At 50.3% G+C, this 15,489-nt stretch overlaps 1 protein-coding gene across 1 annotated transcript in view; it reads left to right on the top strand.

Annotated features, from left to right (window-relative positions):
- NCAM1 (neural cell adhesion molecule 1) overlaps nucleotides 1-15,489 on the top strand; it is a 315,767-nt gene that overhangs the window by 290,761 nt on the left and 9,517 nt on the right. The window contains exons 16-17 of the mRNA XM_056107686.1: nucleotides 4,614-4,738; nucleotides 10,492-10,672. Coding sequence (XP_055963661.1) covers nucleotides 4,614-4,738; nucleotides 10,492-10,672 — 306 coding nt within the window. The remainder of the gene's footprint in view (nucleotides 1-4,613; nucleotides 4,739-10,491; nucleotides 10,673-15,489) is intronic.

Here is a 15,489-nt window from a genome sequence, read left to right as displayed (position 1 = left end):
AGGAATGATCCCAAAGTACAGAGCCAGGAGAAGCCCCAAGCTTACCCAGATGTGGCCCCCAAATCAAATCAGTCAATCAATCAAAATCGTGTTGCAGACATATAACCATCATTGGTTCATCTTACCTACGGAACCCTATGGTTAGTAGATGAAGGTAGAACCCAGCTTAGCCTGCCCAGGGTGCCAATTGACACTACATTTCATTTAGAAGACAGAACCCTTGGATTTTGTCTTTTGGGGTGAGCAATAAGATTATCAATCTCCTTCTGAAATTCCCAAATGTTGCCTGAATATCCTGGATTCATTTTTGTCTGGAATTCAAATCCCAACCCACGATCATTTCTGAATGGAGGGATTCTACCAAGTGACGGTGGACATGAAGCTGACCCCCGTGTTAGGGCACCATGATTATAAAGAACAGCCTAGAACACATCCATTCCAACTGCAGTTTTTCAGGGAAATTTTATAGGAAGGACCTACCTTAATAGCTCTGACTAGGGTAGAGCTAGTTTTTATTCTTGCACACAAAATTTACCTTTTTTCTCGAAATTTCCACCTCATGCTTCATATTTTTTTATTAGCATTAGTAAGGTTTGTTCTTACAGTACAGCTGTCTTAGTCTTCACATCAAATATTTGGGGAGGAGGTAGAATTGGACTCAAGGCTGAAACTAAACTCAGAGGGGATAATTAACCCCAGGGGTTTACTTGGAGCAACCTGCAGATTTGCTACTGAATTGCAAACCAACATTTACGAATAATTACAATATTGGTTTTGCTGAAATTGCCCATAATGATTTCAATCAGAGCAGCCATTTCAAAACAGAGTGCCCATTGGGATCCTCTAAATAATTTCCTTTCCTAATGCATTCTGTAAAGAAGTCCCCACCCCCACCCCCCACCCCATATGCCAGGACCCATTTCTTTAGCATCAGTCCCTCCCTCTGCAAATATATCTTGAATCTTCTTTTCACAAGAGCTCAGGAAGCCTTTTTTACACCTTATCTCTATAAGAATTTGGCACATAGTCTATATTTGAAGATAAATAAGACAGTTGATTAAGCAAATAAGCAAGTACTGCCTTTTCCATGTCTTTGTAGAATTAGAGCTAGTTACCCGGCCACAAACTTGATAAGACTCTCCATAGTCATATATGATATTTCTTTTGAAATGTCATGGGAAAGCTGATGTCTTTCCAGGGGCTCCACAATTCTTTCAAGGAATTGATTACAAGTAAGGTTTAGTTTGTTTGAAGTTTGGGCCATACCGAGTGATTCCTGGCTCAGTGTTCAGGGGTCACTGCCAGGGATCAAACTCAGGGCTTCCACATGTAAGGCCTTTGCTCCAGTCACTTGCGCCAGCCCCCTGCCCCAACACAAAGTTTATTTATTTGGCAAACAAATCTATGTCTTGTTTGCAGTTGAAATTCCAATGCCTGACTACAAGATACTTATCAGTACGCCTTTGTTAAATGAACACACACACACGCACATAAAACACTGTACATGATATGTCTGAATATTATGTGATACACGGTGCTCTAAATTCTCTGAGAAATGAATATATACATATAGTCAGAGGAAGTTTTGCTCTTGGGGCACATCTCCCTGGAACTGGCTCAGTGTCCTCTATTTTGCGTTCTTTCAGTGTCCCAAAGAGAGCGGGACATTCTTTGTTTTTGTTTGGGGGCCACACTCAATGATGCTCAGGGGTTACTCTTGACTCTGCACTCAGGAATTACTTCTGGTGGGGTGCAGGAAGCCATATGGGATGCAGGGAATCAAAGAATAGGCATCCTGGTGTCTGCAGAGTCTGCTCTGTTCCACAGTGACATGGAGCAGGAATCCCAGAGCTGCTGGTCTCCAGAGAGCATCTGGTACTTGGGGAATCTGTGATCGTCACCTCTCCCAAGTCACAGACCCCTGGACCTCCTAGTACCTAGTTTTAAAGGACGGTCACAAACATTATAGCACACCTCTTAATAAAGACCCCTTTGGGCGGGAGAGATAGTACAGTGGTTAAGACATTTACCTAGCATACTACTGGCCGTGGTGATCCCTGGCACCACATATGGTCACCTGAGAACTAACAGGTATTACTCCTGAGCACAGAGTCAAGAGTAGCCTCTGAGCACTTCTAGGTATTCCTCAAACCTCCCCCCAGATAAAAGACATTCCTTCATCAAAACAGGATTTAGTACTTGGGGTATTAATTTAGCCTTGGAAACTCACACTACTCAAATTGAGAAAATCTAAAGGGTGCAGAGATCAGCCCAGGGGTGCACCTTTTGCTTGCCGAGGTGGCCGTGGGAAGAGGCTGTGTCCTTTCCTGGCATGTTTGTTGGCAGACCCACTCTCTCTCTTTCTCTCTGGATGAGGAGCACCTCCTTACAGCACAGACCAGCCATCAAAGGCTCAGGTTTCAGTGCTGTGTGCAGAGAGCGGCCACAACTCACGTCTAGCCAGCTGTTCTGAGGCTGAGGACTTTCCCAAGTGCAGGACTTGTGGATCTGGCAACCAGAGCACTATGGGCTCTCTGGGAAGAGCCGGTCATCCTCACACAGCCGGACAGTAGCATTTGAGACATTTAGCTGAGCAGCATGGGTATATCTGTGCAGACGTCCTGCCCACTCTCACATAAAGTCTGCTATGAGTCTCTTTCTAGCAGTGGGCGTTCGTGACGATAGAGACATGCATAGGTCAAAATGGAGGACGGAACTCAGCTGTTAACTCAGACCATTCAGATTCCTTCCCCAAAGAGGTTGGACCGGAAGAAAATCATGTAATGATCAAAAGCAAAGTTCAAAGTTGTTTCTACTGAGTCTTTGGGGTCAGTGGCAGACTGGAACGTGAAAACTGAATAGGACTTTGCCTGAAGCGCTATTTAGCTTTTTATTTTTATGTTTCCCTTAACTGAGGATGGGAGACAAATGGCAAGCACAGCATCCTGTTGAAATCCTTTCTCCCTCAGACACGAGGACTATGCATTCATCCTGTTGCAGCTTCTATGTGGTCCCCATCACCAAGTCTCCAACCTGAAATCCCATGCAGAGGACTGACTCTGGCATCTTGTCCCCAAGTGTGGCTGCGTTTCTAGTGAGCTCCCAGGGTGCTACTGGCCAGGCTGAGTGGCTGGTGGCTTCGCTTCTCTCTCTGCCTCCTGCTTCTCCATGTCTCAAAGGGAGAAGCAGGACCCTTGGGCCATTTTGAGACATCCGAAGTACAGACTTCTCCCCACCATCCAAAATCAAGACAGTCCTGTTTGGTTTGATTTACTAAGTTCTTTGGGGGTCTGGAAATACCATGGTTATTGATTCACAGGGGCAATGTGTGTTCCCCATCCTTCACCAAATCACCTCCCAATTCATATCGAATAGGAACATTCTCTCCCATCATGGGGGTTGAAACTTGTAGCTCAATGAGGAGGGGCTTGCTTAGCTTTGTCGACAACCTTCTGGTAATGGGTTCAAAGCACACTTTGCGGGGCTCGGCTAAACTGGTGATGGCCTTCCCTGGCTCTCCAATCACACGTCTGTGATTTCCATCTTCCAGAGAAACAGTCAGGGTGACCCAGCCCTGAGGGGACGGTTTCTCAGCTCTGCACCTGCTCTGTCTGAGGTGATAACATACACACAGGGATGGGGCCCCAGGAACTACATCTCCCCAGTGTGTCACAGCTTCTGCCTCCTCTCTCAGATGCTCCCCCTCCCCCAGAAACCCCCACTGCTGTCAGCCTAGATGAGTGAATTTGTTTTTCATGTCAGCATCAGTGACAGAAGAGTGGTCCAGCCTGAGTAGTTGGGCTCGTGGGGGTTCATCTTCCTTCTCGACCTGGGATGCAGCTCACCAGGCTGAGCATATACTGCAGAGAGAAGCACCGACTTCTCTCTGTTGAGACATGCAGGGGTCATTTCCACCCTTCTCGCTCATCCCAAAGAAAAAGACTCTCATACTTGTTCCTGGAATGTGAGGTGCCAAGGGCTGACACTCAGGCATTTCCAGGAAACTTGCTCATTTTAAATTGTGCTCTATTTCATCACAATTGGAAACTTGGTCTTTTGGAGGATTTTAAAATTAATTCTTCTGGAGGGAATGTTGTTTTTTAAATATCTTTTAATTCTAAGAAAATTTTTAAGTTGTGAAAAACCGGTCACAAGAATGCAGCCTCATTCCATTCCCACAAGAGATCAGACCCTGGGAATGAAACAAATCCACAAGGAAGCGCATTTATTTGATGGGTGTGACTTGTCTTAAACATGTCCATTTGCCCCTATTTAAGGTGATGCCTCAAAATGCATCACAGTGAAAGCTGCACTTTGTCAGAACAGCTCCAAGGAAATGCAAGCACTGATGAGAGGGCCGCCTGGAACTTATTTATAAACTGGCAAAAGAACAGGTCTAAGAGGAGAGCTCATTCAAAGACTCCCAAGAGCCTGTCACTTTGGGCACCGTCTCAAGCCACCCACCAGAATTCCAAGTTTTATAGTCATTGCTCTTTAACTGTTTGCATTTCTGAGAAAGCGAGCAAAGAGCCCATCCCTTCGCCCATCGTGCCACCCCCATGCTCACAAAATATTTCATGTGAAGTATTTCAATATTTCACTGGCTGTTTCAGGAGAGCCAAGTGCACCGAAGCTGGAAGGGCAGATGGGAGAAGACGGGAACAGCATTAAGGTGAACCTGATCAAGCAGGATGATGGTGGCTCACCCATCAGACACTACCTGGTCAAGTACCGAGCGGTGAGTATTTCCCCTGGCTGATCACACCCCATCTTCCTTGGGGAGTGACAGGCAAAGTCCGGTGGGGTAGGGCCCTGGTCAGGGTGTTGGTAAGGCCTTATCCTTCAATCACTGTTTTTGGTTATTGTTGTTTATTTAGTGAAGCAAAAAAAAAGTTTTTATTGAATGAAATTTACTTTAAATTTACTTAGAAAGGTATGAGGGGGCTGGAGTAAGAGTACAGCAGGTAGGATGTTTGCCTTGCACATAGCCAACCCAGGTTTGATTCCCAGCATCCCATATGGTCCCCTGAGCACCGCCAGGAGTCATTCCTGAGTGCAGAGCCAGGAGTAACCCCTGTGCATCGCTGGGTGTGACCCAAAAAGCCAAAAAAAGAAAGAAAGAAAGAAAGAAAGAAAGAAAGAAAGAAAGAAAGAAAGAAAGAAAGGAGAGAAAGGTATGAGGGGAGAAGACTACATGTTTGGGAGAGAATACAGTCTTCTCCAGAGTGGGAAAAGCAGAAAGAGAGAGATTGAGTTCCAGAGAGAACGCTGGCTTGAGAGAGAAAGCCAGAGGCTGTTTTGAAACCTCATCCCGAGCTCTAGCTGTCCCCTCTCTTGTGCCAGAGTTTGATCACAGGTCTGTCTGGCCGCAAGCACTGGGTGCCTAGGTTTTGCTTTCAAGTCCTAAACTAGGCTGGTTCCCTGAACCCTCCCCGCAAACCATTCTAATCTTGCTAATAACTGTGAGCTTGGTCCTAAACCTGCCTTCCAGGTCTCCTCACCGCCCATCTCAGGTCAGCCCCTCTGCTTTAATCCCCAGCCCACGTAATAGCAACCACCCTCTCTGCTTGGGGCTTTGATAATTGACCAAGATGCCTGTGGGGGTTCCCAGTGACTTACGTGAAGTGGGGAGGAGAGAAGTGGCGGCCTCAAGAAGGAAATCTCCAGCTTTTTCTCTACCCACTCCTACCACCCCGGGAACAACTGGGGGAAATCGAAGACTGATTAAGAGTCGGCTGTGAGCCTTGCTCTTTGCAGGAAAAGAAAGTCAGTCAGTCCTAGCCCTTTCCCAGGCCTCTCGGCTCTAATGTCTTTCTCTTACAGAAAAAGAATTTTTGGTGGGAGACAAGCAGTGAAGTTAAAGAACTTTTATTTAAGGATTCTGAGGAATGGGAGAGAGAGATTGGAAAGAGAGAGAAAATAACATGCTCAAGAAGGAACGCGGTTGGGGCTGAGGGATAGCACAGCGGGTAGGGTGTTTGCCTTGCACGCAGCCGACCCGGGTTCGATTCCCAGCATCCCTTAAGATCCCTCAAGCACTGCCAGGAGTAATTCCTGAGTGCAGAGCCAGGAGTAACCCCTGTGTATTGCCGGGTGTGACCCAAAATTCTTAAAATTAAAAAAAAGAGAGAGAGAAGAAGAAGAAGGAATGTGGGCTTCTCCAAAGGCAGAGAGAGCCCTGGTACACTGCCCAGCATTAGATCTGAAAGCCCACATCTTAGAAGGGGAGATGCGGGTGGCATGTGCTTAGGCACCATGGGCCAGGGACAACACATGTACCTGGGTGACACATATGCTTGGGCAGTGCATGCATGTGCCTCCTTTGATCCAAGTTGACCTCTTAGGGTCTTTCCCAAGCTGCCCAAGAGTGGTCTTTCCCAGGAGTTCTTTGCTAGGGTGCTTGCCAATGGGGAGAGTTGGGAGCAGTTGTTGGTCCTATTTGACCTTCCTTTCCTGGCCTTTGTTCCCGCTGGAGCTTCTCTGTGAGAGAGATCCAGCCTTATCTGCATCTGTGCTGACACCAGAGAAAGGTCTTTCCAGACCTTTAAGATCTTGTGTCCCCAAGGCAGCTCCAGGAAGACTTAGGGCTAGTTGGGGTTTTCATTTGTTTGTTTGTTTTGCTTTCATTTGGGCCACACCCAACAGTGCTTACTCCTAGTTCTACACTCAGGGGTCACTTCTGGTTGGGCTCAGGGAACCTTGTGTGGTTGGTGCCAAGGATCGAACTAGGGTCAGCTGCTTGCATGGCAAGTGTCTAAGCCCTTGTCCTATCTCTCTGGCCCCTCACTAGCCACCATTGGAAGAGAGAGCATGAGAATGTTGTTGAGACGTAACATCCCCGTATCTGGCCCCCTTGTCTTTTGGACACGGGCCTGCCTGTCATAGCCATAAGAGAGTTCATTTGCAAAAGGGACCTCTGAGCAGGAGCCTGCGGGAGGCACTCAGCCATCACCTGCATCTGCACAGTGACGCTCAGCTCCCGCACACACAGGTTCAGAGGCTGCATCTAGCACAGCTAATATGGATGTCACTTCCGCAAGCTGTTTCTCCCACCTGAGAACTGGAGAGACAGAGGCTTTGCCAGAGTGACTGACCTATTGGGGTCCCACTCTGGTAAGAGGTTCAGCTGGAATCGGATCTATATCTGTCTGGGCACCTCTCCCTACCACACCGCCCAGGCTAGGCGGGGCACCTAGTCCAGAGTCAAGAATTCCCCCATGGTCCCTCACAGGCAGAGGGAAATCAGTGGAGTCGCCTTTACTGGGATGAGGCTAACCCCTCCCACCCTCCCATCCCCCACCCCATTTTGCAGTAAGGTAGGAAAGAGGCCATGGTGAGGAGGGAGGAGTGAGGAGGGTAGGTGTGAGGGAAAGCTGAGAAGCTTGCTGGTGGGGCTCAGGGTTGCTGGTGGGGTTCAGGGTTGCGGCTGGGGCTCAGAGTTGCTGGTGGGGCTCAGGGTTGCATGGCTCTGCAGACCCAACCAGGGAAGGCTCATGACTCACTTCAGTGGCCAAGGGAGGTGGGGGAATGGTGGCAGGGAGAGGGGCTGATCCAGTGGCAAAGAGGGCAGGAGTCAGAGGTTCCCCAGAGAAGACTTTGTTGGAAGCTATTTGAAGAACAATAACCATTCTCCAGTTCTTTATTCTCCCATTGTTAGAAAGCCTAGCAAGAGTACCCTGCAGGTTAAGTCCCCATGTGGGAGGTCCTGGTTTGATCTTGCATCCCTGGTCCCCTGGGCAGCGCTGGGAGCAACTTCGAGCATCACTTGCATGGGGCCCCGAAACAAAAACAAGTCAAGGAGCCTAGCAAGAAGCTGTTCCTAGTGCTCTGCATCTCTCAGCAATTGGCCCTAGTGATCTGATTAAAGCAGGCAGCAGGCTGATAGGGAAAGTCCCCCATCCACCCATGGCAATGAGTTCTTGGGAAGTGATCAAACCAACTAGCCTTTGGGACTGGAGAGATAGTGCAGTGCGTAGGGTACTGGCCTTGCATGCAGCTGACCTGGTTTTGAGCCCCCATACCCCATGCGGTTCCCTCCTCGCCTCCATTGGAAGAGATCCCTGAGTGCAGAGCCAGCTGTCAGCCCTGAGCACTGCTGGTAGAGGCAACAAAAACAAAACAGAACAAACAAGTGGAAAAAAAAAAAACAGGAATGAACATGAACCCTGAGCACAGGGCCAGGAGGAAGCCCTGACTGAGCTCCAGAGTATGACCCAAATCCTTCTCCCCTGTCAAAAAAAACTTAAAGGTTACTAAATATTTATTGTTCCTATGTGTCATATAAGATTTGTGTTACTGAGTATGTACTTGTACGCTTGCCCTGCCTTCTGTAATAATGTCATATAACATTTGCATTACTGAGTATTTACTTGTATTCTCGTCCTCTTTCGTAATAATGTTGGCCTGGAATGGAAGATGCTCAGGACTTGAGCCCTCCTCCTCCTCCTCCTGTCCCCACAGTCGACAAAGGCAGGATACAGGGCTGAGCATAGTCCTAAGAGCATGTCTTATTTTCTCTGGGAAGCAGCTGGCTTGACAGCGAGACTGGTCTTCCTCCACCCTCAGCCCCTGACGAACCCCTGACTGAGTCCTTGCCTATGTGTCCTGCTCCTCAGAAGGTGCCCAGTCACACTCAGGTCAATGATTGAGGACAGGAGGATCTTTCTATGCTCCTCAAACCATCTGAAGATATATCAGAAAGCCTTAGACCTCCTTCCACAACCATTATCTAATCCTGTCTGCATAAACTCACCCCAGAACAGACTCGCTGCAACTGTAGAGGAAAGATCTAGAAAGAACTGTCAGAGAGAAAAAGGCGGCACCAAAACTCCAGCTCTAAATCATGTCCAGCTGCTGATCCGTTAGAAGCTGGCCCTGCCCGAGGCAGCATTCTGAGAGCCTGAGCTGGACTCGCCCGCAGACTTTGCCCCTGAGCCTTCTCCCTCTCTGGTTGTAGAAACCATGACGGTTTCCCAGCTTGGAACGGGAAACCCAGTTCCATTCCCCAAATGCATGTTGTGTTTCCCTTGTTGATGAGGAAAGATCACAGAATCCACTTGGCCCTGTCCACCAGTGTGACTTAGCAAGTCTCCTAACCTCTCTCTTTCCAGTCACCAGGTTTAATAAGGAATTGACAGAACCCTCACGGGGTTGGAGTGGGGCCTATGGGAGAAAAGGTGTCGAAAGCCTTTGGTTGAGGGCCTGGCACATAGTAAGTGCTCAGTAAATGAAACTTTTCTTTTTGATACCACTGGGTGCTTTGCTCATGTGGGAGCATGAGTCACACACCGGAATGTGAACCTCATTCTGAATTAGCCAAGAAACAGTCCTTCTATTACTCAACTCAGAAACTCATCTATGAATGTGTCAAGCATTTCAGACTGTTGCTTGGAGGGGCAGGATGGGTGCTGAAGTCCTTGCCTGCCCAAGTCTGGCTGGATACCGGAGAGTTCACCCCTTGCCACATTGGCATCTGCTGCTCTTTGCAGTTGCAAAACACACTGGGTTGGCTCCTGTTCTCTGTGACTCAGGGGCTCACAAGCTGGCAAAGAGCAAAGACTTTGTTCTATCATCTCTTTTTGCTTGTTTTTGCTTGGGAACCATACCTGGATGTGCTCAGGGCTTACTCCTGGCTCTGTGCCGAGGGATCATACCTGGCAGGACTAAGAGGACCTGTGGTGCTGAGGATCGAACCTGGGTTGGCCATGGCAAGTACCATCCCTGGTGCACTATTGTTCGGGCTCCAGTGAAATCTTTTTAAAAATTTTGTCAAACCTTTGTGCCTACAGTGAACGGCTCCCATTACATTCTCTTACTATTCTCTGGTCTTACCCAGCATCTTCCTCTAAAATATTCTGGTATCAAAGATGAAGTCATGAAATCTACATACAAGTGGTACTACATGGAAAGTATCATGCTAAGTGAAATGAGTCATTAAGAGAGGGACAGACATAGAAAGAAGATTGCATTCATGTGGGGAATACAAAGTAACAAAATAGGAGACTAACACCAAAGAATAGCCGAGATAAGTACCAGGAGGTTCACTCCATGGCTTGGAGGCCAGCCACACATGCTAGGCGAAAAGGCAGCTCAGATAGAGAAGGGAGCACCAAGTAAAGGGTGTTGGGAGGATCCTCCCAGGATGGGAGATGCATGCTAAAAGTAGACTACAGACCGAACATGACTGCCACTCAATGTCTCTTTTGCAAACCACAGCACCCAAAAGGAGAGAGAGAACAAAAGGGAATGTCCTGCCAGCGAGACAGGGTGGGATAGGGGGGTTGGGGGGTGGTAGGGATATTGGGATCATTGATGGTGGAGAATGGGGACTGGTGGAGGGATGGGTACTCCATCACTGTATAACTGAAACCCAAGCACAAAAATTTGTAAGTCTACAATTGTATCTCATGGTGTTTCACTAATAAAAATTTTTTCAAAAAAAAGAAATAAAATATTCTGGTATCTCCTGTCTTGCATGCCGGTTTCTCCCAGATGCTGTCCTCCGAGTGGAAGCCAGAGATCAGGCTCCCGTCGGGCAGCGACCATGTCATGCTCAAATCCCTGGACTGGAACGCAGAGTACGAGGTCTACGTGGTGGCTGAGAACCAGCAGGGCAAGTCTAAGGCAGCTCATTTTGTGTTCAGGACCTCGGCCCAGCCCACCGCCATCCCAGGTATGAGCGCCTCTGCTTCCTGTGAGTTTCCAGCTTTGGATTAATGCAAAGTGCTGTCCCTCCTAATGTGCCTGAACAACCCTTGACAACTTGCTTGCTTCCGGCCATCCTCATGATTGGTTGCCCATGCAAAGCTTAGTGTTGCTTTGTACCTATCTGTTCAGATGTACCAGCTGCCGCCCCACCCCCACCCCAGGAAGGCTTGGCCAAGCATCCTGGGGCAGGGGTCCCATAGCATTCATCAGACCCTGAAGGACTGATGTAGAATCAGTTCTTGAGACTGACCCCACCCCCCCAGTTTGGGAAAAGCCCCTGCTCCAGCCGAGCCCTGGGAGCTGGCTGAGTAAGGATTCCTTTATGAGACCTTATCCGCCACCTGCCATTCCATACTAGGGCCACAACTGTCTCTAAGCGCTTTCTGTCCGATGCTTTTGCTTCCCTGCACCACCACCGTCCAAATCTCTTCTCTGTTGGGAAGGAAGAGATGGTGCCCCGTTATTTAAAGCTCCGATCGGCCCCGATTAAATTTAACCACTTGAAATGAAAGCAAGTGGAGAAAAAAAATTGATGATGGCAAGCCCCATCAATGAGAGGCCGCCCATCTGCTCGAGACTGGGATGGAAGCGGCTCTCCTAGGTGATGCAGAACCATCTCCAGACACCTGGGCCCCATGCAAGAGCGGGAATAGGGTGAGCAGCCTGTGGTCTGGGGCAGCCACTTGGCTTCTGGTGGGCAAGTGCCTCGTGGGCCCCGTCCCTCAGGGCAGAGCGAGATTGTCAACATCTCTGCTTTCCCAGACCCGCCAAAGGTCAACCACAGGCTGGAGCGGGGGAAACAGAACAGGTAGCCGAGCCTGGCACAGTAGTCCCATATCAGCTCTCGGTCGTGTCCAAGGACTGTAGGAAGATGTTCCGATCGCCTGCTGTTCTGGGTGTGGCTTCTGTCAGTAGTGCTCTCCTGGCTCTCAGCTCAGTGATGCTTGCATCTCCTGGAGGGGGAAGAGGCCCCCAAGGACAAGGACTGCTGCCGGCACAGGGTTGGATGTGTGACCGAGCACAGCGACAGAACAAGCTCCATGTGGTTCCTTATGGCGGTGCCTGAGTGTGTGTGTCTGGGATCTGTGGTGCCTGGGCCCCTCTGGGGAGCAGGCAGGTGTGTCTTGAAAGACCTAGATCAGAAGCATCACTTTGGCCAGTTCTGCTTGTCAGGGTGCCCTGGGCACATGCTGTGTGGGCACAGCTGTCTCTGCAGGCTCTGGCCAGGGGGTCAGGGAGGAAGGCGAAGTGCACTGCCCGCAGGTTACACACTGTTGTTTACTAGAATGTTCCCCCTGGAGGCATCGGCCTGACCTTGGCCCTTTCACTGGTTTGTGTTCTCTGGTCAGGGTCAATCCACAGCCTGGTGTGAGTGTCCTAATTTGCTCAGCTTGTGTAAGACTGTTGGGAGCCAGGGAACTGGGAGGTGGGGAGGGGTGGGCGTGAGTAATGTCTTTGCAGGAAGACAGACTCCTGTGACATTGTCTTCTATGGTGAGAGGTCCTAGAGGCAGCAGACTGCGACAGGCCGCGTACATGTGCTGGGACTTCCGGCTGTGCCTCTGTTCCTGGGGTGATGGAAGTGGGGGGTAGCTGTGTGTTGGTCAGAGGAGTTTGGAGGAACCGTTCCCGCTGCCAAGTCCTTGTAACATCCCCCGTGGCCCAGTGACCATGTCAGGTTGGGCAGGCTGCTCTCTGGACCTTGCCCCTGGTGCCCAAGAGGGGGGTGCGCTTGCCGGTTGATGTATCAGCACCTAAGAACGATCTCTGTGACTCTTGGGGTGTTTGGCTCCTGGTGGTGTGCTGTGGTCAGTCCCCATGGCAGGTGAGGGGCACAAAGGCAGAAACGGCCTCCGGACAGCTCCGTGGATGGGCCGAGGACAGCAGGAAGCCGTGGTGGGTCTCTCACTGAGAAGTTGGTCCCCAGGACCTGCTCCCCATGGTGCAGGGGGATGCGTACCCCACTGCTCCCTGGAGCCGCAAAGGTGTCCTGGGACCTAGGAGGCCTCACCTTATCCCAGGTAACACTCTCCTAACCGAGCTCTCGGATCTTCCTGCAGAGGCTTCTGTCCCCTCACTTTAATTTCATCCGCTCGCTGGCCCCTCACGCCCCGGTTGACCCCGCTGTGCTGCTGCTGGCATTGCTGAGCTTCTGGCCTGATGGTAACAATATTGCACTGACCCCCCCCCCCCCCCCACCTGCCTACCCCTAACCTGTGTCAGCTTCATTGGCTACGTTGAATTAACCTTTGAATCTTGCGTGCTCTATATTTGACCTAATTTTTTTCTTTTCTTTTCTTTTCTTTTTTTTATCTATTTCCTCCCCCATGCCCACCCCCCACCCCCGTTTCTGTCTCTACCTTCTCTTTCCTTCCCTCCTCCCCTTTCCTTCCTGTGTCTGTCGTCACACATCTCACCTCGGACGTCACTGGGACATCCCCCACTGCCACCTTTGTTTTTAAACAACCACATTTCTCTCTGGGGACCTGTTGCTTGGTGCCTGCAGCTACCTTGGGAGGCTCGGCCACGTCCTACACCTTCATCTCCCTGCTCTTCTCCCTCGTGACTTTTCTTTTGCTCTGTTGAACACACACTCGCACACGCACCCACATGGCGCACACACAATGACGATTGCTTAAAAGCCCCGGTTCCTCTAAGAATGATGACTGTCCCCCCCCTTTGGGGGGGGAGAACGTGGCCAAATCACCACGGCCACCGAGCATCCTTTTGTGGAAGAGGAAGGCTTGGCCATTGGAGCAAACTTGATCACCAGACATGCCACCATCCACAGAGAGTTTTTGTGCCTCTCTCCTAAGGAGCACCTGCCCCCTTCCCGTGGCAGCACAGACAGGCTTGCCAGCTCTTGTCCTAAACCACTCTAAAAGCAAACAGAAAAAGCGTTACCCTAAGTTTACTGAGAAGCAGGAGCCCATCTGCTACTTGCTGTGTTTTGATGTTGCACTTCCTGGACAACCAAGTAGCAGATTTCTCAGTCCTTTAAGAAGCTTCTGTCCAGATTGTCAAAATCACCTGTTCCCGCCCCAAACCCAGGCTCCACCTCTGCCCTTCAATAAATAGTTGGCTTTGCTTGCGTTTAATGCCCCGTGGTAAGGGGGCCAGTGCACCTCACATACCCCCGGGATTTGGCCTGGGATTTCACTGACTCAATGGGCAAATTAAGACAGACGAAGTTAAACTCATGAGGCTTTTTGCGGGGCTGCTCAAATGTTTCGAGAGGTTCTCTGGTCCAGCTCCAACAGACTATGGAACTGGGACCAGCCTCCGAGGCTCCCAACACCCAACGCTTTGTGTGTCTCCCAGTCAGGGGATCCCTATGTGAGGTAGCTGCCGGCTAAAGGGCACAGAGCCTCATTTCTTGGGGATTGTGATCCAACCGTGACCTCCCATCATCATAAAGTCCTGAGTGTCCCAAGTTGGAACCATCCACTGTGAACCGGACATGCGTCCTGCCCTCCCTGATCAGGCCAGCAGAGTAGAACAGCAGGGATGGGCCACTCCTCCAGGTTTCGGGCTGCCAATATTCTCTGGGTCCCTGCACCTCCTTATTGGCACAGACATTGATTCAGTGACATTTTTAAAACTGGTGACAGCTGACTGCCCCTGCCTGCTGTGCCCAGGAGAGGAAGTGGGATGTGGTTGTGTCCATCCCATATGAAAGCCCAGTGGTGACCCCCTCCTCGGTAACATCAGCGTGTGCACTTGGGGGTGGGGGGGCGCCTGCCGAATGAAAGCTCCTGTCTCCTTTGTGGTCACCTGTCATTCTCCATATCTCATCTCTGAGCATCTCCCCAGAAGTTTGAGTTTTTGGTTTCTTTTTGATTTCTTTCCTCTTGAGTTCATTGTGATTTTTTTTCAATGTTCCAAGATAAGCCTTTCCCTTTGAGCATCCAGATAATCCCCCACTGTGGCATACAGGGTTGTCTGTTCAGTGGGCTCGTGCAGCAAAGACCCCCCCACACACACACACAGCTTAGAGCCCCTCACGCAGATGCTGGAGGCCATGGACTGGGCAGTCAATGCCTCCCCATAGCCCTGTGAGCATCGCTCCCGGGTCCCCAAACTCTCGCAGGGCTGCAGGTGCAGTTTGAAAGCAGAGTGGCCAGGGGGACCCAAAACTCCCAGATCAACCTACGAGAGTCATGGGAGGCCTGGAGAAAGGGGACACAGATCCTCATGCCAGGGACACAGCATTGTCCTCTTGGCTCCCAAACACTTTGAGGGCGCTGCCCTTCCAGGGTGCAGAAAGGTCCCATGTCCACCCGGGTTGGCCCAGCCCCCACAGCTGCCCATCGGTGGGCAGCGATTCCCACGGGACACCTGCAGGGGTCAGCCAGGGCCAAGGAGGTGGAGGAGCATGGCAGTGGTGTGTAATGTAACAAGCCGCCCTCAGGAGAGGGCAGCGGGGAGGCCCCAGACCCCAAGTTCTTGGGGAAGGCCAGCCACCCTCTAGAGACCCCTCCAGGAGTGGGGTCAGTCACTGCCGCCCGTGGAACAGGGCTTCTCCACTCACTTTTGGACTATTTATAAGGCAGGTTTGGATCGTTTTTTTTCTACTAATCAGAATGCTAACGTTGTCGTGTAGATAATCGGCGAGGCCTTGACAAAGTTTACACCTTTGCATTATTAAAGGAAATAACAGTTCGTGTGAACTCGCCCACGTGTCTGGATCTTATTTGCTAGTCTGGTGTCCTGCCGAGGGCTCAGGCTCTCTTTCCCTGGCCTTGTGTGCACCTGCAAGATGTGGGTGACCCAGAGAGCCAGG

This window comes from Sorex fumeus, unplaced genomic scaffold, assembly GCF_029834395.1.
Source record: "Sorex fumeus unplaced genomic scaffold, SorFum_2.1 ptg000169l, whole genome shotgun sequence".
NCBI lineage: Eukaryota > Metazoa > Chordata > Mammalia > Eulipotyphla > Soricidae > Sorex > Sorex fumeus.
Note: the sequence above shows the minus strand (reverse complement) of the source record. Positions and strands in the feature narration are given on the sequence as shown.